This window comes from Carcharhinus amblyrhynchos, chromosome 10 (assembly GCF_965287045.1).
Source record: "Carcharhinus amblyrhynchos chromosome 10, sCarAmb.v2.hapA, whole genome shotgun sequence".
NCBI classification, from domain to species: Eukaryota; Metazoa; Chordata; class Chondrichthyes; order Carcharhiniformes; family Carcharhinidae; genus Carcharhinus; species Carcharhinus amblyrhynchos.
In genome coordinates, this window is record NC_137333.1 from 60,550,142 (window position 1) to 60,575,133 (window position 24,992).

At 47.9% G+C, this 24,992-nt stretch overlaps 1 protein-coding gene across 1 annotated transcript in view; it reads left to right on the forward strand.

Moving 5' to 3' along the window:
* Positions 1-472: 472 nt before the first annotated feature.
* The window catches only part of LOC145348983 (transmembrane protein 182-like), a 56,160-nt gene continuing 31,640 nt past the window's right edge, over positions 473-24,992 (forward strand). The window contains exon 1 of the mRNA XM_080197158.1: positions 473-541. Within this exon, the coding sequence (XP_080053284.1) occupies positions 497-541 (45 nt within the window). The 5' untranslated portion in view covers positions 473-496. The remainder of the gene's footprint in view (positions 542-24,992) is intronic.

The window sequence follows — 24,992 nt, forward strand, 5'->3', positions numbered from 1 at the left end:
CACCCTGGGATCCGAACTCACTGGGAAGCAGACCCCCTCGGCAGACCCGCCCCCCCGCGATCTGAACCCTTGGGAGGCAAACCCCCCCGGCAGACCCTCCCCCTGCGATCGGACACCCCCAGGAAGCAGGGCCCCCCTCAGCAGAGCACACCCCCTGCGATCCTCCCCCTATGTGCTGGAGGAGGGGGGAGGGCGGGTTCAGATGGATCTCTGGTTGGGGGGGGGGATGTTGGAGGATGAGGGGAGGATGGACTTGGGAGAATCTCCACCACCCCCCTCCCCCCATCCCCAAACAGAGATCCATCTGAGCCTGCCCCCTCCTCCGGCAGACGCCAGCGGAAGGCCAAGAAGGGGCTGTAGGCTGTCCAACAAGTGCAGTAAGAAGTCTCACAACACCAGTTTAAACTCCAACAGGACTTTCCAACAGGACTTTAACCTGGTGTTGTGAGACTTCTTACTGTGTTGACCCCAGTCCAATGTCGACATCTCCACATCAATGAGTGCAGGTCAGAAGGATGGTGGAGGGACAGCAGCAATTGAGGTAAGTTGGAGGTGTGCTCTGCCGAGGGGGGCCTGCCTCCGGGGGGGAGGGTGTCTGATCGCTGGGGGAGGCCCTGCCTCCCAGGGGGGTCTGACCGTGGGAGGGATCTGCTGGAGGGGCCTGCCTCCCCGGGGCGGGGGGTCAAATCGCCGGGGATGGGGCTGCCTCCCAGGGGAGGTCTGATCGGGGGGCAGCTGCCGGAGGGGCCTGCTTCCCAGGGGAGGTCCGATCACGGCTCATCCCCTCCCACCCCTGGCTCTCTCTGTTTTGTCTTTTGCGCCCGGGCGCGCTGTTTCAGATTTTTTTCGAACTGCACATGCAGATAGATCTTATCTGTTTTAAACATTCATAACTGACACAATGAAGGATATAGCTCTCGCTCCAATGAAATTGAGATCAGTTTAAACTCAGCACTGACTTCTGATGACTACTTTTTTCAGGTTTCCCTCATGTGTTCATCATGATCCACCTCTGTGCCACACTGGTAAAAATAGGATCTGCTGGAAACGTGGTGAGGACCTCTGATCTGGGTCCTGCCCACCATTTCTGAAGTTTCTGCCTACAGTGCGGACCGGACTGGAGCCGGCAAAAAGTGTGTGGGCGTGCTGAAATGAGGATTCCGGGCTCGGATCTGCTTTATGTCCGAATCCAGCCCTTAGCCTCTGATTGGTAAAATCTGGCCCATTGTGTCAGTATTTGATTTATCTAGATTGAATCATTTCAGTTTTCTTGATTAAAGGCATTCAGGACTAATGGGAATTTGCTAATCATTTCAAATTTAATGCTAAGCTTTGAGCAAAACAAATGCACTCCCCAAAGTATTTTGAGCAGCCAATGTCTGTTCATGTGTCAAATTACGCTAGTAAACCAGTTAACAGGATCTGCAGTCCACAATTTAAAGCATGATACTCATGACAGTTTTAAAAACTTTCCCTGCAAGAGAATGTAGTAACCATATACTCTTGTTTATGAATGGAGACTGTGATCATATTTCAGAGGGTTGATTTCCCAGTTATCAGGATTGGTGCCACTGATGTAGAGTCAGCAACGGGGGTATATTGCATCCTTTTAGGAGGGTCTTCAGCAATGCTACACACTCTGGGGCTGGTTTTATGAAGAATGCCACTGGCAAAAATCCTGTTTGATCATTGGACAAGCAGATAGGAAGTGATTTGATGAGTCTATGTTGCTGTTGTGTTGGCGTCTTTAATTGCAAGTGTAAAGAGGCACTAGGACCTGGATTTCACTCCCAAGACATAGGCTGAGAGCTGGAAAGTCTCTGGGCTTACCACACCTATCTTGTGAAAATTGTCCCAAATAAGCAAGATCTTTGTTCAGGGCACAAAATGGCTGGTTGTTGTGGAATGAAATGAAGCCTTTCCTGAATGCAGATCAGAGGTAGCCACAAGGGATGGTCTAGTGCTGAGGCAAGCTGGTTAAAAGCCCACCTCCCCATTGTTCTTTAGATGTTTATCCCAGTTGATTTTTTAATCATTAGGCCCCCAAGACTTACTTCTCACATTCCTCAACTCTCTCTTCAACTTCATACATGCCAACCCTTCAATTTCTTGATTACCACAACCTCCATGATCTTTTACAGTTTCCATGTCAACTCAACCAGTATCCAACATTGGCAGACTTCAGGAGCTATGCTGAGATGAAATAGTATAAAGTTCCAAGTACTACAGACTTCACTATATATATATACAAAAATACTCCAATTCATTAAAATCCACTCAATTCAATTATATCCCCTCAAGTACATAATCTGCTATAAAAACAAATATTTGCATTCATGACTCTGCATCAAAGATAGCATATTCTCTAATAATGTTTTGAAATGTCAGTCAAATTGTGAATTGATAGCCTCTCAGTGTGATAATGATAGTCTGTGGAATGCAATCAAGCAATAATAATGTTATAATGATTACACATAAGATTATGTCAACAAAAAGTTATTGAAATGTTCAGAAGCAATTTGTTACAACTCAGACAGATGTAGGCAGGTTTTTCAGAGGGCATGCTATTTAAAAAACTTGGGAGTTTGATAGTTCTATAGATCTTACCTATTTTAAACATTCATAACTGACACAATGAAGGATATAGCTCTTGCTCCAATGAAAATGGGATCAGTTTAAACTCAGCACTGACTTCAGATGGCTACTTTTTTAAGGTTTCCCGCATGTGTTCATCATGACCCACCTCTGTACCACATGGTAAAAATAGGATCTGCTGGAAACATGGTGAGGACCTCTGATCTGGGTCCTGTCCACCATTTCTAAAGATCACTGGCATCTCCAGGGCCCCCACAAAAATCTAGGCCCAGGTTGCCTTTATGTCATTAAACTCTGTTCTCTCCTTTTAGAAAGAAAATTGTAAGGAAAAGGAATTTAAACAAAATAAATAATAATACTTTTGCCCTGGTCTCCTATGGCTCCAATTACTGTGGTGCTCACCGATCACAAGTGTTCTCGCAGACACTCTCTTTCTTCAGGACCTATGGATGTGCACAAATCTCTTGCATGCTGGAAATATGGATTTATATCATTTCCCCTTTTGCAAGCCACAATTATTTTGAAGAAATCATAAGTTGATATTTAGGTTTAGATTCTGTCAATATTGAGGTCATAATCAATGGAATACTTGAGATCTATTCAAATGTGAAAGGAAATGAAAATAAACACAGGTGGCTGGAGGATGATAGCAATCCATTAAGCTGTCAATAAAATCAGTCTCAAAGCACTGCATGTTGAATTTGTTAGAGATCAAAGGTTTTATTGGAATGAAGAGTGTTTCAAAGAATTCAACTTGCTAGGAAGTCTCAGAAGCTTGAAAGCCATGTGTATACAGTGGGGCTGAATGTATACAGTGGGGCTGAGTGCACACCAGTGCAGAATGGATGCCACCCCCACACCCCACAGGTAAAACTGACATCTTCTCTCTGTCAGAGGACATTAACTGCAGCTTCTGACAAGGAGGAAGGGGAATCCATGTTGCAGAATGGAATGCTGCAGTGATTTAAAAGCCTGCCAAATGATTGGGAGGATGGGGGTTGGGGGGTGGGGGTGTTAGGTGCATGAAGATTAAAGTGACTTGGCCACTTCAGAATTTTCACAGCTGATGGGCAGAAAAGCAGGTGTTGATCACAGGGCTGCCTAAAATTATCATGTCAGGGGTGATCTTCAGGTCAGCCAGGGCTGGAATGAACAATCTAACCACGACATCTCAATCCCAGTGGAGAGTGGCAAGGTCAACCCCTTGCCCCCAGCCTGAGCCCACCCAACTCTCAGGACTCCTGAGGGATACATGCTCTGCGGCCTGTAGGCAGCAAAGGGGCAAATAGTCATTGGACCTTCCTCCTTGAACCCCCCTCGATGCCTAAGGTGCCAAGTCAGGGTGTCAGTAGGAGAATACCAGAGACAGTGCACCTTGGGCATTGCCAAGATGTGTGGCCTGAAGGGGGATTCTGGAAATGTTTAACTTAACTTTGACAACAAACTACTTACAATGGATAATCATAGCCAATGCTCCAGAGCCATCAGGATGTTGAGAACTCAACTCCTGATCTCGAATCAGCTGGAAAGCGGAGTTCAGTTTGTGGAACTCCTCACAAACCAGACTTGAGATGAATTCCTCTCCTTGGGTCTTCGCGAACACAAACCCTCCAAACAGGTTTCCAGCAGCTATATGCCCACTCCACTCCCACTTCTCAGTTCTCTAACCACCACCAGAAGTTTCAAGCTGTCCTATTTGTGATGTTGGCTCTTACCATGCTGCAACTGGTCGACCCTGTTCCTACTGCAAACCTTGATTCCCCCTCCTAGCATCTGGCTTCATCTTTCAGCTTGTCAGACATTTCCTGCAGAGGGGCACTCAAGGTTGACCACTTTGCTTGGTGCTCTGCCCTGCCATCACCACCTATTGGCACAAGCCCTACTGCATCACACTTTAATAATCTGTCCTTCTTTTGTTTTACAACCGCTTTTCTTTGTACCAAAGAGTAATGCCTTGGAATGTAGCTGAAGGCATAACTTAATGCACATTTTAGTTTCTCTAGATGATATACTTATTAATACAGGACTATAAGTGAAACATTTACTTCCGAAGGACCAGGTGACAGGTGTACGTACAGTGTCAGATAACACATTGATTAGGGTTTTACAGCATGTTTGCCACTTGGCTGATGCAGTGGGACACTTAAATTGCCTTTTACTTTGGTGGGGCCACAATATCCCCCTGGGTGGGAGGAGTAATACAATCCTGGCCATTAGGGTGCCTGGGAGCTCATCATTTCCTAGATATAAGGTTCAAGGTAAAAGAGTGGCAACCCAAGTTTCACAGTGGTAACATTTTGAAAATCAGAGTGTCAAGAAAACGGAGGCACAATGGCTTATATCCAAACCCAGCAGATCAGCAACTTGGTGTGAATTTCCTGGGGTGGACTAAATTTCTAAACTCCTTGAAAATTATAGCTATGTCTGTAGGGAGATACAAAGGTTAATCCAAACTTTCCAATTCCAGAATAAGAAAGAACGCAGGGGGATATTGTGGCCCCAGCAAAGTAAAAGGCAATTTAAGTGTCCTACTGCATCAGCCAAGTGGCAAACATGCTGTAAAACCCTAATCAATGTGTCAGATGACACTGTACGTACATCTTTCACCTGGTCCTTCAGCAAAATGGGTGAGGAAGCCCAGAAAAATAAACACTAATTATTCATTAACACGGATAAGATGTTTACACACCGAGTGATACATGTATTTACAGAGTAGCAAATAGCACACTTCTCCAGAATATTAGTTGGTATATGCAAGGATTTGCTTGAAGCGTTTTTTCAAGCCAATGGGTAGAATTAAATACCCTCACCCCAGAGCTGAGTTTGGAAGTGAGAAACATTTAAACAGGCAAGAGGTTGGAGTGTGGGTCCTGAGTAAGTCTGAGATGGGAAGGCTCATGGATGGCCATGCTGAGGCCCTTTAAAAGGTAATGATGTTCACTTAAGGGCCTTCTCTGGCCTTGGCTGGTATTTAAATATCCATCCCAGCCAACCTTGTGACCATCCACATCCTGCCCTCACTTACCCTTGGGGTACCTTGATGATCTTGGGACTCTGATGAGTGCATCGCCAGCAGCTGACATTAATCCCAGTGGCACATACGGAATTGGTGGGCCCCCGGCCTCTGATTAGCCGGCACCTATTTAGGGGGAAAGATTTATGCCCCTGATGCCCTTAATCCTGGGGAAGGCCCAGTTGTTGGCCACTTAACTGCCTGGTTGGCATCTCAAATGGAGGCGGCCTAAGTGCCCACCAGCTCTTTAGCCAATGGGAAAGACCACCAACATCAATGTTAAATTCCAACCAGAGTTTATTTTGGAAAGTTTTATAATTTTGCTGAAACTAGAATGCCAAGAAAAAATTGAGAATTGAAACTTTGAACTGCATTAGGTAATCAGTTGTGCTTATTCTATAAATAATTGTCTGCATCCCACTGCCCATATTGTTACCTACAAACCAACTTGTGAATTTAGCTAAGGGATGGAATTCTGTTGTGTAAATATTTCACTTGAAGAGGATAACTAGAAGATTGAGAAATTGCTGTCACTTCTGTGTCTCTCCTGTGTTTTTTTTCTCTCAAATGGTAAAATGCCATTATGTCCTTACTTTATTTTATCCATTCATGGGGCATGGGTGTCGCTGGCTAGCCAGCATTTATTGCCTATCCCTAATTGCCCGAGGGCAGTTGAGAGTCAACCACATTGCTGTGGCTCTGGAGTCACATGTAGGCCAGATCAAGTAAGGGCAGCAGATTTCCTTTCCTAAAGGGCATCAGCAAATCCGTACTGTACTATGGAGCTAAATCTTACATGTACATGGAAAAGGATCCACTGAATCAAACTTAAGGGCTGGATTTTAGCTGACTAAGGACTTGGTGTCCTTCAAAAGTGGTGGCTGGGATCAGATTCCAGGATTCCCAAACCCACCCAAATGTTTCTGATTTTCAGGAATGCCTTTTAATGGTGAAGTCTGGTTCAGATCGTGAACCCGCACCCTGCAAATGCCAACCTGGCTGTCGACATTGCAGGGATAAGTATTTCTGACTTTTCCCAATTTTTAGGGAGTCAAGCCAAATTTTTAAGGAATTGTAGTCATGGCACCTCAGCATTTCTTGAACCATTCTCTGCCTGTGGTTATATCTTGAAAGGTAACCTTCATCCTAACCCATACCCTAAAGATTCCCCATGTCATGGTCTGCCCAACAATGATTTCCTATTGTTCTTCATGCCCCTTATGCCAATGCATGCCCATACCTACCCTTTATGTCCTCTCATAACCCCATTCCAAAGTTTTCCCCCTAAAAACTCCCCGTGGTTCCTTATTCCCCATGCTAAGTTCTGGCCCTTCCATGCCAATTATTCATTATACACTGTATAGGAGTAATGAATCCTATAGTGACAGCAATATTGAAAACAAATAAAATAACAGTAATTCATTGACAGCTTTCCACATTCTAAAAAGAACACCCTTTTTTGCCTGATAAAAATATCAATTTGAAAGTGACCCTTTGAAGTATCAATAGTTGAAACTGTAAGCATTTGAAACCTTCTTACCTTGTTTAAATAACTATATTGATAGCATAGATCAGAGTGTCAGAGCTGTAAATCATTCAATAGTTTCTCTGGGGCTCAGGTGTTTTAGCACTCTAATGGATATCTGGTTTCTGAACCAGAAATATATCACAAGGCTTGGCTGAGAGCCCATATATTCATCAACCTGTTAAAATTCCTGAGCCTTGATAAGACATTGCTTGATTGACAGCTCTGGCTCTCTGATCTATACTCATACGATCATCATTGAATATACGGCATGGAGATAGGCCCTTCAGCCCAAACTGGTCCATGCTGACAACAAAGCCCATCTAAGCTAACCCATTTGCCTGCATTTGGTCCATATCCCTCTAAACTTTTCCTTTCCATGTGTCTGTCCAAATGTCTTTTAAATGTTGTCAGTGTTCCTGCCTCAACCACTTCCTCCAGCAGCTCATTCCACATATGTACTATCCTCTGTGTAAAAAAGTTGCTGTGGAGGTTCCCATTAATTGTTAAACCTATGCCCTCTAGTTCTCCACTTGCCAACTCTGGGAAAAGACTGAGCGCATTCACCCTATCCATGCCTCTCATGATCTTATGCCCTCTATAAGATCACCCCTCAGTCTCCTATGCTCCAAAGAAAGAAGTCCTAGCCTGTCTAATCTCTCCCTATAACTCAGTCTATTGTGTCCTGGCAACATCCTTGTAAATCTTTTCTGCACTCTCTCCAATGAAATGGATGCAATTTAATTCAACAGGCCAGTGACGCCCACATCCCATGAATCAAAAGAAAGAACAATTTGGGAAATAGTTCTGAGGTATTCACAGTGGCCGTTGAGTGTGGAGTCAGGCCACATGATGTGGAATTTCATCCCATCTAAAACAAAAACAGAAAGACCCTCCTGCACTCATCCCTCACACCTCCTCATCCCCACTACATTTTCTTTAAAAATAAGTCCTTTTTACTGCAGGGCTATATAACTGTCAGTCATCCAATCTAAAAGTAGTAATAAAATAACAAAATGTACAAGCAATTGAAACCTCCTTGTCTAGTATAAATAAACATTTTGAAATTAATAATATTGGAGGGGGAATAAACAGGACGGCAAACTTTGGAGGCCGGCCATGGGAGTGCAGTGCTCATGCGTCAATCTCCCTCCACTGTCAATCATCCCAACTGAAGGGGAACCAACATCCTGGGGGGCAGATTTGCTCGTGCTATAAGGGAGGATTTAAACTAGATTGGCAGGGAGGTGGAATCCTCAACAGAGTGCCATAGAGAGATTCACGATGAATATGGGCGGGGGTTGGCGGTGGGGGATCTCATCCTACTGGAGTGGCGAGCATCATCATGCCGAGCGGGCCACTGTGCATGCACTGATCTGTTAGTGGGGAGATCGGTGCATGGGCACAGCGCTCCCCCCTCGACTCCCACCACCCCCATTGCCGACCTCCAATGTTTGGCATCTTGTTTATTCACAAAGCCCTATCTTGATTGTTGGCCTCCTCCTCCTGATTGCCGGCCTACATGACCAGCCCCCACCCTCCCTGACTGCTGGCCTACTGGGTGCACCCCCCCCCCAATCCTGCACCACCACCACCCCCCCCCCCCCCCAACCACCCCGTCAAGTCCCACATGGCTAGTTCTGGGTTCTCCTGATGGCCAGCCCCCAATGGCAAGCTATGACCCCCCCCCCCCCACCTCTGATGACTAGTCCTGATCACCCTCGCCTGTCCCTTCCCCACCAATCCTATTGCTGAGTGGCAATGGATCCACCCCTCAACACCATCAATCTTACCCCCAATAGGTCCCATACCCCAGTATGCCCCATCTCCACTGGCCCTGCCTCCTTGGCACTGCCCTGTGCCTGTTGTGCAGTGCCAAGGTGCCCAGTGTAACTATAGTGAAGACATTTGCCTGTTGATATAGGAACCTTTGACGATAGAACAAAGATAAAAATTTAAAACACATGCAAAGTTTGTTACAGAACTGAATATTGATAAGCAATAACCCATGACAGCCTATAGAAAACTTTTTTCCATTGTTCCGATGGAATTATTCATAAAGTGCAGGCAAAAATGCAATTCCCTTTCATTTAGGAAAAGCAATGCCATTTTACTACTAGCTATCATTCCATTATTGTATCTTTGAAAGTGTGAAAAGTTTCTTTTCTCTCTGTCTTGTTTCTAAATAACATACTCCTGATCAGACACTGACAAAGCTATAAGTAAATATAACTTGAATAAGTTCAACAGCTGTTGCATTGACCTTTGTATTCTGGTTCACTGGTGTAGGCTTAGAGCCATATCTTCAAGAATGATGTTTCCTTTTAAAAATTTCTTCTAAAACTCTTTGGATTTTTGGAAACTGGCCTGGACTCATTTTTCAGAATAAGTCATAAGTTCATCTGAGATTGTAAACAATACCTTTTCCAGGAAATCATGTGATTTCCACTAACTGATCAGCGTTGTCCTTGGGGGACAGAACTCTCTGTGCCTTTTAACTGCAATTACTTTAATTGCCTTGCCTGATTGTCAAAGGAACCCTCAACTCAGTGCAATATGTTAGTAGCTTCAAAGGTTGAGACACGAAGAATTGAAGTTTTGTTAGTGAGAACCTCCAGGCACGTATTAGGTCTTTATCTCTTTTTAAAATAAAGTCTTGTCTTAACTATCCAAATCTGCAGAAACCCTATTCATTTATGTGTGTGTGTTGTGCTGGGGAATTTTAAAAGGAACAGACAGTTACATTTTCAGATTACAAATTGTGCATTAACCAGTTCTTGCAACTTGTTTTGAAAAAAGTATTCCATTATAATAAATCAACCATTGCGAGTTCATTGAAAGAAGCCTGGTTAAAGTCTCTTTTGCTCTGGGTCTAACAGCAGCAAAAGTAAATAATTGGCCATTTTGATGAGCGAATTGAACTTTTGAGTGAAAGGTGTGATTTGTGGAGTTGAGGGGCTCTGGTCGTAACAGCAGCAACATTGCATGTTATTTTGCTGGAGTGTATACTCTATCGATTCATACTTCGATTATCTGATTGTCATGATTCACATTTACAAAAGACTTACATTCAATCATTTTATAAAGAAAGCAGTTAAAGGCTTGTGATACGTTTTAATGGGAATAGCCTGACCTTTTGCAAAATTTGAACCTTTCACAAGTAAAGGAAATGCACAGTATCAGTTTATTTGTGTAAATCTGGTTTCCACATCAGTCAATGAACATGACGTAAGTGTCACCAATCACTATTTTTTCCTGCAGCACGCCCCTTATTCCTGGCTCGAGTTATGCCAGTTGAGATTTTCCATTCATTTTTCAGAATTAGAGAAGCTGTGGTATGAATATTCTGTTTATTGTTTTGATGTTGTTCATTCCTGTTCATGATCACAGTTCTGCTCAATAGTCCAGTTTAAGATTTCTTCGATGCTTCCACAAACTCACTCACCCCTTGATGTGCAGGCTCCTAATTTTGTCCTTCCTCACCACTCCGCACATCCATCTCAGTATCTGCATCATATTTGTATCCAGCCATTTTTCTTCTATGCTGGATATTGGCCAAGTTTCTCACTGAATTACAAGGCTGGCCTCACGAACGTGAATTCTTACTTTCAGTTTTAGTGGTACATTTCTATCATATTAAAACTCCATTGCTCTCCTTCCAATTACTCCAACCAGAGTTAATATATTGTTTGATTTCCATTTCCGTCATTCCATCCTCTGCTGTCACTAACACAGATGTTGGAAACTATCTATTTCCCCTAAGTCTTCACCAATAATCTATATGTTATCCCGAGGCTCAAACTGACAGTCTGCAAATTTGGTCTTTGGACCGTTGACCCCTGTCTTCCAGTTCCCCAGCTGATGTTCTTGACATCTCCAATTCAGCAATTACTGACAACAATATGGTAAATTAAAAGTTTACTTGGATCATTAACACAAAACTTTACAACCTCATCATGCCCGTTTTGCGGCAGGAAAATGCCATCAAATTGGACATGATGCAGCTCGTGGGAATGGTGCCCGTTTTCGTGCCCATTTCCATTTTACCAAGAAAAGAAATTGGCACAATTGGGAGCCCGTTTTGAAGCCCAAAATGGGCAAAATGTCAATTTCCATTTTTCCTTTGCATTCATTGCAATGTCATTAGCGAGCTTTGCTCCCAATCGTCCCAGCTCACTTACCTTAACGACCTAGTTTGCAGCAGCCGGGTGGGTCAGGGAAACACCTTATGTATAAAAGTTGCATTTGGGTGCTTCAGCAGTAAGGTGGAGCGAGGAGGCAAGTCTCTGCTTTCAAACAACTCCATGCTGCCTAGAAGGGTTGCTTTGTGGGGCCATGTTGTGTTTTGGGTTGGGCTGTCACTGTGAGTGTGTAGGAGGGATGGAGGGGCTGTTGTTGCTCCCAGGATCCAACCTCAGACTCTCAGGACAGACCCGGGTCAGAGCGCTGACCTCGGGACTTAGAGCTGATTCTGGGTCCTAGTGCTGGCAGCAGCAACATTGTTGCGGGTGGGGGAATGGGCTGGAAAGTCTCTGAAGTGGCAGTGCTGCAGCCTCAAGACTTGTCAAGCAGCACTGTCTGGGGTCATCACTGCATGGGTTCTGGGTCAGTGTTTGTGAGTGGGGGGAGCTGTGCTGCCATTCTGGGATCTGTGGGGGTATGGGGAATGTGTGTTATTGGGAGGCTGTGGGGAGCGTGTTTTGCTGACGGGCTATGGGGGGTATAGAAAGTGTGTATTGCTGGGGGCTGGTTGGGGATATGGGAAGCGTGTGTTGCTGGAGATACTGTGTGTGCTGGGAGGTGGTTGAGGATATGGGGAGTGTGTGTTGCTGGGAGGCTGTGGGGGAGTATGGTGAGTGTGTTTTGCTGGGGGGTTGTGGGAGGGTATGGGAAGTGTTTGTTGCTGGGGAGTGGTTGGAGGTATGGGGAGTGTGTGTTGCTGGGGATTTGTGGGGCGTATGGGGAGTGTGTGTTGCTGGGGGGTATGGGGAGTGTGTGTTGCTGGGGGCTGTGGAGGGTATGGGGAGTGTATGTTGCTGGAGTTCTGGGGAGTGTGTGTTGCTGGGGATTTGCGGGGGTGTATGGGGAGTGCTTGCTGCTGGGGAGTGGTTGGAGGTATGGGGAGTGTGTGTTGCTGGGGGGTATGGGGAGTGTGTGTTGCTGGGGGCTGTGGAGGGTATGGGGAGTGTATGTTGCTGGAGTTCTGGGGAGTGTGTGTTGCTGGGGATTTGCGGGGGTGTATGGGGAGTGCTTGCTGCTGGGGAGTGGTTGGAGGTATGGGGAGTGTGTGTTGCTGGGGGGTATGGGGAGTGTTTGTTGCTGGGGAGTGGTTGGAGGTATAGGGTCTGTGTGTTGCTGGGGCTGTGGGGGGTATGGGGAGTGTGTGTTGCTGGGGGGCTGTGGGGGGTATGGGGAGTGTGTGTTGCTGGGGCTGTGGGGGGTATGGGGAGTGTGTGTTGCTGGGGGGCTGTGGGGGGTATGGGGAGTGTGTGTTGCTGGGGCTGTGGGGGGTATGGGGAGTGTGTGTTGCTGGGGCTGTGGGGGGCATGGGGAGTGTGTTTTGCTGGGAGGTATGGGGAGTGTGTGTTGCTGGGAGCTGTGAGGGATATGGGGAGTGTGTGTTGCTGGGGCTGTGGGGGGCATGGGGAGTGTGTTTTGCTGGGGGGTATGGGGAGTGTGCGTTGCTGGGGCTGTGGGGGGTATGGGGAGTGTGTTTTGCTGGGGGGTATGGGGAGTGTGTGTTGCTGGGGCTGTGGGGGGTATGGGGAGTGTGTGTTGCTGGGGGGTATGGGGAGTGTGTGTTGCTGGGGCTGTGGGGGGCTATGGGGAGTGTGTTTTGCTGGGGGGTATGGGGAGTGTGTGTTGCTGGGGCTGTGGGGGGTATGGGGAGTGTGTTTTGCTGGGGGGTATGGGGAGTGTGTGTTGCTGGGGCTGTGGGGGGTATGGGGAGTGTGTTTTGCTGGGGGGTATGGGGAGTGTGTGTTGCTGGGGGCTGTGGGGGGTATGGGGAGTGTGTGTTGCTGGGGGCTGTGGGGGGTATGGGGAGTGTGTGTTGCTGGGGGCTGTGGGGGGTATGGGGAGTGTGTGTTGCTGGGGGGTATGGGGAGTGTGTGTTGCTGGGGCTGTGGGGGGCATGGGGAGTGTGTTTTGCTGGGGGGTATGGGGAGTGTGTGTTGCTGGGGCTGTGGGGGGTATGGGGAGTGTGTGTTGCTGGGGCTGTGGGGGGTATGGGGAGTGTGTGTTGCTGGGGGCTGTGGGGGGTATGGGGAGTGTGTGTTGCTGGGGGCTGTGAGGGGTATGGGGAGTGGGTGTTGCTGGGGGCTGTGGGGGGTATGGGGAGTGTGTGTTGCTGGGGCTGTGGGGGGTATGGGGAGTGTGTGTTGCTGGGGCTGTGGGGGGTATGGGGAGTGTGTGTTGCTGGGGCTGTGGGGGGTATGGGGAGTGTGTGTTGCTGGGGCTGTGAGGGGTATGGGGAGTGTGTTTTGCTGGGGGGTATGGGGGGTGGGTGTTGCTGGGGCTGTGAGGGGTATGGGGAGTGTGTGTTGCTGGGGCTGTGAGGGGTATGGGGAGTGTGTGTTGCTGGGGGCTGTGGGGGGTATGGGGAGTGTGTGTTGCTGGGGCTGTGGGGGGTATGGGGAGTGTGTGTTGCTGGGGGCTGTGGGGGGTATGGGGAGTGTGTGTTGCTGGGGGCTGTGGGGGGTATGGGGAGTGGGTGTTGCTGGGGGGTATGGGGAGTGTGCGTTGCTGGGGGCTGTGGGGGCTATGGGGAGTGGGTGTTGCTGGGGGGTATGGGGAGTGGGTGTTGCTGGGGCTGTGGGGGCTATGGGGAGTGGGTGTTGCTGGGGGGTATGGGGAGTGGGTGTTGCTGGGGCTGTGGGGGGCTATGGGGAGTGGGTGTTGCTGGGGGGTATGGGGAATGGGTGTTGCTGGGGCTGTGGGGGGCTATGGGGAGTGTGTTTTGCTGGGGGGTATGGGGAGTGTGCGTTGCTGGGGGCTGTGGGGGGTATGGGGAGTGTGTGTTGCTGGGGCTGTGGGGGGTATGGGGAGTGTGTGTTGCTGGGGGCTGTGGGGGGTATGGGGAGTGTGTGTTGCTGGGGGCTGTGGGGGGTATGGGGAGTGTGTGTTGCTGGGGGGTATGGGGAGTGTGTGTTGCTGGGGCTGTGGGGGGTATGGGGAGTGTGTGTTGCTGGGGCTGTGGGGGGTATGGGGAGTGTGTGTTGCTGGGGGCTGTGGGGGGTATGGGGAGTGTGTGTTGCTGGGGGGTATGGGGAGTGTGTGTTGCTGGGGCTGTGGGGGGTATGGGGAGTGTGTGTTGCTGGGGCTGTGGGGGGCATGGGGAGTGTGTTTTGCTGGGGGGTATGGGGAGTGTGTGTTGCTGGGGCTGTGGGGGGTATGGGGAGTGTGTGTTGCTGGGGCTGTGGGGGGTATGGGGAGTGTGTGTTGCTGGGGGCTGTGGGGGGTATGGGGAGTGTGTGTTGCTGGGGGCTGTGAGGGGTATGGGGAGTGGGTGTTGCTGGGGGCTGTGGGGGGTATGGGGAGTGTGTGTTGCTGGGGCTGTGGGGGGTATGGGGAGTGTGTGTTGCTGGGGCTGTGGGGGGTATGGGGAGTGTGTGTTGCTGGGGCTGTGGGGGGTATGGGGAGTGTGTGTTGCTGGGGCTGTGAGGGGTATGGGGAGTGTGTTTTGCTGGGGGGTATGGGGGGTGGGTGTTGCTGGGGCTGTGAGGGGTATGGGGAGTGTGTGTTGCTGGGGCTGTGGGGGGTATGGGGAGTGTGTGTTGCTGGGGGCTGTGGGGGGTATGGGGAGTGTGTGTTGCTGGGGGCTGTGGGGGGTATGGGGAGTGGGTGTTGCTGGGGGGTATGGGGAGTGTGCGTTGCTGGGGGCTGTGGGGGCTATGGGGAGTGTGTGTTGCTGGGGGCTGTGGGGGGTATGGGGAGTGTGTGTTGCTGGGGGCTGTGGGGGGTATGGGGAGTGGGTGTTGCTGGGGGGTATGGGGAGTGGGTGTTGCTGGGGCTGTGGGGGGCTATGGGGAGTGGGTGTTGCTGGGGGGTATGGGGAGTGGGTGTTGCTGGGGCTGTGGGGGGCTATGGGGAGTGGGTGTTGCTGGGGGGTATGGGGAGTGGGTGTTGCTGGGGCTGTGGGGGGCTATGGGGAGTGGGTGTTGCTGGGGGGTATGGGGAGTGTGTGTTGCTGGGGGCTGTGAGGGGTATGGGGAGTGTGTGTTGCTGGGGGGTATGGGGAGTGTGTGTTGCTGGGGCTGTGGGAGGTATGGGGAGTGGGTGTTGCTGGGGCTGTGAGAGGTATGGGGAGTGGGTGTTGCTGGGAGCTGTGAGGGATATGGGGAGTGGGTGTTGCTGGGGGGTATGGGGAGTGGGTGTTGCTGGGGCTGTGGGGGGTATGGGGAGTGGGTGTTGCTGGGGCTGTGAGGGGTATGGGGAGTGGGTGTTGCTGGGGCTGTGGGGGGTATGGGGAGTGGGTGTTGCTGGGGCTGTGAGGGATATGGGGAGTGGGTGTTGCTGGGGGGTATGGGGAGTGGGTGTTGCTGGGGGGTATGGGGAGTGGGTGTTGCTGGGGCTGTGAGGGATATGGGGAGTGGGTGTTGCTGGGGCTGTGGGGGGTATGGGGAGTGGGTGTTGCTGGGGGGTATGGGGACTGTGTGTCTTGCAACATTGTAACAGCAGAGTGGTGGGTCTGGGTACACTGTGTTAGTGAGTTTCTGTGTTAGGCAGGAGGGTGATAACAAATTGCTATGTGCCATTGTGATGATGCCCTAGTGCAAACTAATCTGACTCCTACCTGAGCTGTGGACGCACATCTGCACCTGGGCCCACATCTGGACAGGGGGTAAGGGTGCACTAAACTCTCATGTCGGGCTCTGCAGCGGGTGGGGTATGGGAGGGAAGGAATGAGGTTCAAACCTACATAACCTCCCATAGGTCCTTGGGATGTCACGGCAGATGATGTAAGTTGCTGCCAATGCATGCCACCTGCTGTAGCCTATGAATTATTTGAGTGCTTTGATTTTCTCAGTAGCAGTGCATTGAGGGACCTCCCCCACTGATATCAATATGCAGGATCCCTCTGGCGACCATCCAGGTAAGTACATTCCTGTTAGAGGCTAATTAGAGACAAGTTAGTCACAGATATGGGGTGAAATAATATTTATTGTTGCCAATAATAGGGCTTTCAAAACAAGTAATAATATAAAAACATGTGAATGTGAGACTCTAAAGTACCAAAGTATTCCATCTATGTAGTGTTATCCCTCACCTGTCCTATCTTAGTGATACTACAACTTTTTAACTTTATGTGGTCCACCATTACGTCTCAGTGTTTCCCCAGGATGTACATCGGATATGGAGATGGCCAGCTGCCTGCCGTGCCCCATGGCTTGTGATGCCCTTGGAAGTTGTCCTCTGGCGGCTCTGGATGTTGAGGGCCCTGACTGCCTTCCAGATGTCAAGGGTGTATCCATGACACTCTCTTCATCCTGCTGTCCCTGAGATGCCCCAGTGTCAGGAAGGGGGGAGTCAGAAGTTGTAGCCACAGCCACAGCCACAGTCTCCTGGCTGGAAGGCCGTGGCATGGGCTCAAGGCCTTCCTCCTCCTTCAGGGTTCCTGTGGGTTCCTGGGTCACTCTATGGGACAGAGGTGCTTCTGCAGTGAGCTCCAGAAGCTTCAGCATCATCTGGCCCTGCTATTCCTGGAGGACCACCTGCATTCTTGCCATGGTGGTCAAGACCTCTGCGATGTCCCTCTGAGTCAGGGGCTACCTGTCAATGGCAGCAGCAAGGGGTCATGCTCTGCAGCTACTCAGTCATGAGCCTTTGTAACTGGCCATGTTCTCAAGGGCTCCTGCTATAGCACACCGTGTCTCAGCTCTGTCCCATTGAGCATCGTGCAAGCTCTCGAGTCTCTCAGCCATGGGCTGCAGAATCTCGAAGCCTGTTGAAGCCCTCAGCTGTGGCCCTCTGGGAGTCTGCCATGGCCTGCTGTGATTTGGCCATCACTGAGACTCTTCCACTCATGGTGAGGATTTCCTGCCCCAGGCTTTCCATCGCGGACCCTACCCTTGCAGTATTGACCTGGAAACCACGCATGACAAGCATTAGCTGGTCCACCTGAAATTTTAGGAGTCTTCCCAAAGCCTTGCAGTGTCCTTGTCAGCCTCTCCTGCGTTCCTGGTTCTGCTGCTGCATCTCCAGCAGATGAGGGAGAAGTGATCTGAGGTCCAGCATGTAGCCTGGGAGCAGCTGAGTCATTGCCTCTGGCAGACCTCTGTGTGCTACAGGCCTCAGACGTTCCCTTCTCCACCTGATGTATATCAGCAGATGTGTGTGTGCATACCAGTAAGTGACCCAGATGCCTTGCCACTAACTTGACCCACTGATGTGCGAGTCTCTAGGATGGTGAGTTATGAGATGGAAGCTGATGCAAAACTGGTGCCAGTCTTGGGAGTCCCTTCAACCTCTTCTTCTGAGGAGTTTTCTGAGCTGTCAAGGGAAGGTTGGGTGGGAGCAACAATGGAGGCCATGATACCAGATAATCTAGGCATCTTGGGGTCTCTTCCTGTGACACAGGACACAAGGTTAAGTGCAAGGAAAAGAGAGGAATCTGGGCTGCATGCAAGTTACTTGCGATTTCTCCAACAGGTGAAGGATTAACAGGTGCTCATTTCTATGCTCCAGTCTGACTATGCTGTCGCTAATGGTCCACATCCCCTCCTCTCCAGCAGTGCCCACTCCTCAAAGAGGGTGAGGACCCGCATCTCAGGCACACCCCCTGTCTTCACCCTCTTACAGCAATTATGGGCATTTATCTTCTGTGGGGACAGAAGGAGACAAGAAAAACCTGATGGCTTGAGTTTTGCAGGATTTCAGGGGATGGCCCTCGGGGGCAAGGGTTGTGATACTCTTGAGTAGGAGAAGGGAGGTGCTTGGGAATCAGGGGTTGGAAGCATGCAGTATTGTGGGGGTGGGAGGGTGGGGTCTGGGAGAAGATGCTAGATAAGGTAAAATCCTTGCTGCCCAGATGAGCTCTTTCAGTTTTTTTGCAGCACTGCTTCCCGGTTCTCCTGGCCAGTGTCCTGGCAGTGACGCATGCTGCCACCATCTCCCAGGCTGCAATTCCATTCCTTCCTGTGGGATGGTGTTCTGCGGAGGAGAAGAGGGTGTCCCGCCTCGCCTCCACCGCCTCCAGTAATCTGGCCAGGTCAGCACCTGAAAATCAGGGAGCTGTCTTCCTGGAGGCCATTTCTTCCTGCACTATCTGCCCATCTGTCCATCCTTGGGGTTTTTCCGGAGCTCTCCCTTGTTAGGGCAGACCAGCTGCAGTCAGTTTGGGTGAGTCATGCACTCATTAGGGCATTCCAACGGGTTTAATGCTGTTTGCCTTTTTACCATGGAGGGAAGACAAGTCAGCACTTGCAGGTGTGCTGATGGAGGGGGTGGGATTTGTGCCTCTGTGATGATCAGGGGCAGGGGAGAGAGAGGGTCATGTCAATCAGCCACTGGGACTGGGGAAGGGAAGGGAGGGGGTTCATATGCAAAGGTGTCCGGGGATGTTAGGTGGGGGATAAGGAAGTCAGTAATGTTGGGGGTCTCTGGTGCCCTTGATGAGGCTATATCTGGCATGGTGGGTTCTGTCAGAAGAGCTGTTTTTTTCCCCCACTTTTCTTGCGCAGCGTAGTTTATGGCTCCACTCTGAACTGCTGGCTGCCAGGCCTTTAGTGCCTAGAAACAGTCTAGCCCATATTTTCAAAGACTGAGTGCATACGATTGGGTATGAAAACTCATCCAAAAAACAAGTCAGGAACTCTCCCATTTTCATGCTAGTTGGACACTTACAAAAAGTCTTGCAAAATTCTGTCCCAGATTCATTCTCAAGACTAGTCTCTGCTCTCCAACTTTTGAATATGTTTCTTGTGTCACAGGCAGTACTGAGGCACAATGGTTAGCAATGCTGCCTCACAGAGCCAGGGACCTGGATTTGATTTGGCCTTGGATAGAGTTACAAAGAACAAAGAACAACCCAGCACGGGAAACAGGCCCTTCGGCCCAACGAGCCCGTGCCACCGCATCACCCTACACCTATTCTACCCTGCATGTCTACGAATGGAACCCCTAACTTGTTCTCCGGAGCATTGAACCTGGTGGCTGTGGCTGTGTACATTCTGGTGTTTGTACATTCTTCCTAAGGGTTACCTCTGGGTGCACCGGTTTTCTCTCTCATTCCAAAGATGTGCAGTTTAGATTGGCCATGCTAAGTTGCTCCATAGTGTCCAAATATATGTAGATTAGGTGGATTAGCCATGGTCAGTGCACAGGGTTATGGGGTAGAGCCTGGGTGGGATGCTCTTTTGAAGAGTCAATGTAGACTCGATGGGCCATACGGCAAGATTCTATGGTTACCATAACCAGAACCTTCACACTACTTGAGGTGTATTCTGACCAGAGCATTGTACAATTTGATCAGAATTTTCTGACTTCTATTTAATTGTTTTGTCCATGTAGTTACCATTGACCATCATTTTAGGTAGCATAGCTGTATTAATAGCACTGTAATAACACATCAGCACATCTACAATGTTCACCACGTAGAGTGGCAAGAGGAGCAAAATCATAGGGACAACATCACCCCAATAAACGTACCAGTTAAACTTGGATGCATACATTAGTCCTCCGTTACCACTGATCAAAATCTAGGAATGCCTTATAAAACATACTGGGTGGAATCTTCCCATCCTGCCTGCCATGGGAATCATAGTGGGTGAGACATGCACAATGCAGAGGTCCATTGACTTCGGGTGGATTTGCCAGACTTCAGGTGAGCACGGCCAGAAAATCCCACCAATTATGTGAATTTCATTGCCACATTTCAATCAGAAAACCCACCTTCATCGGCAACCAGGTATTGACAATAAATGTGAGTTTCCCAGCCTTGGCGCATATCCTCAGAACAAAATAATACAAACTCAATTTTAAAAAATCTACCTATGAAGAATATCTGGAGACATCACACCAATATTCAGTTTTTGCATGTATTTTGGATGTTGGAAGAGTTGTGGATAAACAGAATTCCAGAGCCTAGACTTATATTTTAGCCACAAGGCAGAATCCTCTGACTTGCTCAATTCTTCAGGGTTCCTGTGGTCATTAATCACTGATTTCAAATTATTTTATGTCTTTATGAACTGAGACAATGTCTGTTCCTTGTAATGTTTGCTCATAAGTATTTAATTACTTTGATTTTCATCTGGTGTGATGCAGTTTTATGCTGTAATTTCTTGTGAACATCCTTAGTTGTAACAAGTAATGCTCATGCCACACAATTCCCAAGCAATTACCATCTCTAACAAGAGACTCCCACCCTTGACATTCAATGACATTGCCTTTGCTGAATCCCCCACTACCAACTTTCAAGGGGTTACTGTGAAACAGAATCTGAACTGGATTAACCACATAAATACTGTGGATACCAGAGCAGTTCAAAGGCTAGGAATCCTGTGGCAGGTAACTCACCTCCTGACTCTCCAAAGCCTGTCCACACTCTACAAGGCACAAGTCAGGAGTGTAATGGAATACTCTCCACTTGCCTGGATGAGTGCAGCTCCAACAACACTCCAGGAGGTTAACACCATCCAAATCAAAGCAGCCTGCTTGATTGCTACCTCTTCCACAAACATTCACTCCCTCCACCACTGATGAACAGTGGCAACTGTGTGTACCATCTACAAGATGTATTGCAGGAGCTCATCAAAGTTTCTTTGGCAGCACCTTCCAAACCCATGACCATCTAGAAGGACGAGAGTGGGAGATACCTGAGAACACCATCATTTGGAGGTTCCCTTCCAAGTTACTGACCATTCTGATTTGGAAATGTATTGCCATCCTTCACTGTCACTGGATTAAAATCCTGGAATTCCCTCCCTAACAGATGTACCTACACCTCAGGGAAAGCAATGATTCAAAAAAACAGCTCAGTGCCACCTTCTGAAGTGCAACTTGGGATAGGAAATAAATGTTAGCCTAGCCAGTGACAGCCACATCCTGTAAATGAAAAGAAAAGTGACTTCTAAGCTAGTGTTAAGTAGAAATCACATTATCCCTTGATTCACCATTCAGAGTATATTGTTCTCATGTTACCTGCAAAGATTGTGACTGTAAACTGACTGTGTGTCTTTATAAGCCTTGTTTGTAATGAGAACTCCCCACTCACCTGACAAAGGGGCAGAACCCTGAAAGCTAATGGCGTTTGCTACCAAATAAACCTGTTGGACTTTAGTAGCCTGGTGTTGTGAGACTCCTTACTGTGTTTACCCCAGTCCAACGCCGGCATCTCCACATCATGCAGACAGAGAGGCCACAGCACAAGCCAGGCAAAGCAGTCGCGCGGAGGAGTCAGCAGATTCCAGGACAAGGAGGATGAGCAGTATCAAATGTTCTCTTGGACTCGTGCCCTCCAACATAGGCCCATGTGAACACCAGCATGACTACCTTCACTTTTCAACCACCACTGATTGCGAGTGCTTACAAGAGGCTCACATTGTCCAGATCCTTTGAAGAAAGGCCAGACCTCAGATAAAATGGGGTGCCAACTGCATTAGGTTGTTCCGGAGACAGACATCAGAAGATGCTGCCTTTACCAGCGTTTCTCACACATCCCAGTCACTACATCAGCCTACAAGAGATAGCAGCTGCTCTACTATCCTTGCTGGACTTGTCACTCCATGCCTCCAATGTGACCAAGCTTCTCCATAAGATCCAACAGCAGCATCTGTGAAATTCACTCTGTGCCACATCAAGGATTCTACTGAGAGGCAGTACTGGGACCAAGGCTGCCAAGGAAGGAACACAGGCTTCCAAGGAACTATTTAGATATGCTGACATCCTCCATGTCACCCTGTTCCCAATTACATTGATACCTGGCACTCACAATTAGGGATGTTGGCCTGTTAGATGTTCTCTCAATTTCTGTTAAATAATCTAAGGATAATGAGTTTGTAAAAGTTGCTGCCATGCTTTACAAAACTTCCTCTTGAGCAAAGACAGTCTGCCATCATTGCCGTGCCTGGGATATGCAGAAGGCTAAGAATCATGAAGTTCTCAATCTTGCCTTCTTGTGATAATAAAGAGCACATGTCAAACTCACTACATCCTCATTCCTACTATACCTTTCCTCAGTTTAGATTCAATCCTACCATAGTGCTTGTTCTAAGTCTATAGCGTACCTTCATTAACCTTGGTGAATGCTGAGGTCAGGGTGCACACAGCACTGCCCCCCTGCTTTGTGAATGGAGCCTGTTGCTGCTGGGCAAACAACTGAAAGGTAATATATTCAAAGGTGTAGGTATCAGTGGCATGACTTAAGGTGGCTGGCAAGGGCATAACCTAAGCACATTGCCACCTTAATGTCCTCAATTTTTGGTGAGCCTGCTACATGTGCATTCAGAAACATGGAATCATGATTGACACACAGGAACGAACAAACCTCTGGGACTCAGCTTGGAACCCTGCCATATTACAAGTTCCAGATAAAGTTCCAGTTTCAAATTGAAAGCAGCTTTCTCAATCTGTTTCAACATCTTTCCTTCTACACTAGACTGTGACCTTTTCAGAAATCAGTTGAGCTGGGAATGCGTGTCAGCCTCAACCTTACTGGCAAGAATTAGCAATGCATAGCCCTTAAAGTATGTGAACCAGATTCTTCCACGAGGACACCTGACAAGAAGAATGATCCATCACTGATGTTGGGAATGATATGTGAATGAGCACTCACTGTTGTACGATAGAAGCTGACCACATAGACAAGAGGCACCAGATAATGACATCAGCAATAAATGGGGGGGAGGACCACGTTGCCACACCTGTCTGACAGCAACACAACTCAACAGAAAGGAGAGTTAAACACAAAAGTAGATAGAAACATAGAAACTAGAGGCCCTTTGAGCATTTATCATGCTGATCAACGAATTAAGATGTGAAATTTGTTGTATTGTATGTACACTGGTGAACATTATAAGCATATACTTAACACTCATGCCATCATAATGCTCTTAATATTTCTTCCCTTCCCTTACTCTACTTCTATGTCTTGGTACTTTCTCGACATTCACAATGGAAGTTGATGCAGCCTGCTGACTGCTATGTTTTGTTGTATGTGATGACTTTGGCAGGTATACTCTGGAAGGCTGAGAGCTGGAGTGCTTCAGCCTGTTCTGGTGCCCTGTGTGGGATAGGTGCACTCTCGTCAGCCTGTTATTGTCACATGCTGATCTCAACAATAGTTTAATAGTCAATGATTCAGTTAATGCTAAGCTACAGTGATACACTGAACTGCTTTAACAACTTTTGTTAACCAATTTAAATAACTCTCCATTAATTATTTGTTCAAATTACCAGATGACCTTAATTACGAGATTTAAGTCAATTCACTGTTTTGCACACTCAGTGTTTAAGCCTAAGGTATGATTTTAGTCAATAAATAATTGTTAGTGCATGAGAGATTATCTGACTTTTAATAAGTTGGCATGAAAATGTTAATGAATTCATTCTGTAGCTTGCAGGTATCTTAATTGAAGGATGAAGCTAAACACAACTTCATTTGGAACTGGGTACTGCAAGGCAGTTTGGTGATCCGATTTAGGCATTATTCGTTCCTTAGATTTAAGCTGAATGGTGAACCAAAACATCTTGTATAGGAGCTACAGCTAAAAAGCTGAGCGCTCATCCAGAAACATTCATCTGACTCCTTGACATATATCTAGTAGGATACTGCAGTTCTCTTATGGTATAAGTTAGGCAGGCATTTCACTGAAGCTGGAGATGATGCCCTCTCTCAAATGGATGTAAAAGTTCCATTGGGCATTGTTTGAAGATGAGTTGAGTGGGAGTGAGGAAGAGGGGAATGGTGGGTGGAGGAGGTGGAGGATGGAGGGCCAGGTTCCTTTGATGGTCTGAGGTTAGTATTACCATAGAACTAATGGTGACTGTATAACCATGTAATGTTTCGAATGGGTTGAGAAATTAGTTGCAGTTTGCTGCTGATTTCACATTGATGTATTATTAACTAATGAAACTTAATGATATTCTGCAATGAATATAGAGGTGGCACAGTAACATAGTTGTTGGCACTACTGCCCCACAGAGCCAGGGATCCAGGTTCGATTCGCGGCTCGGGTCACTGTTTGCCATGCACGTTCTTCCCTGGGTGCTCCAGTTTCTTCCTATAGTCCTGGTCAGGTGCATTGGCCATAGTAAATTCTCCCTCAGTGTACCTGAAGAGGGGCCGAAGTGTGGCAACCTGGGTATTTTTACAGTAATTTCATTGCAGTGTTAATGTAAGCTTATTTGCGACAGTAATAAACAAACTTTAAGTATAAGATTTGTGTGAAGCTCTGGATTGTGCGCTCATATTGAAATGATGAACTCTGTGTGATGCTGGTCTACTCATATTAGATTGGATAATATAAGCTGAGTACAGACCTGTGTATTTACATTGGGAACATGAAGCATGAAACTTGAACAATTATCTAACATTATGCCATCTGATATCTTGTGAATGACTGGATTCTGCATTGATACATATGTATCTGATGGACATAATAAGAATTGAGTAAATAAACACTTGAACAAAAAAGCATCCCCAATAATGTGCTTTATTTGCCATGACAATTATTTTTCCAAATGCTGATGCACACAACATGTAAATAAAACCTGGCATGCTACTGAATGGCATGAATATGATCATGGCAGGTCAGAAAACCCACCAGAGGATGACGTGAACTTCATTTGCTTCCCATTAACGGGATACAGGTGATGGCCTGACTTCCCTCCCTGCCACACAATGCCGGTAGGAAAACA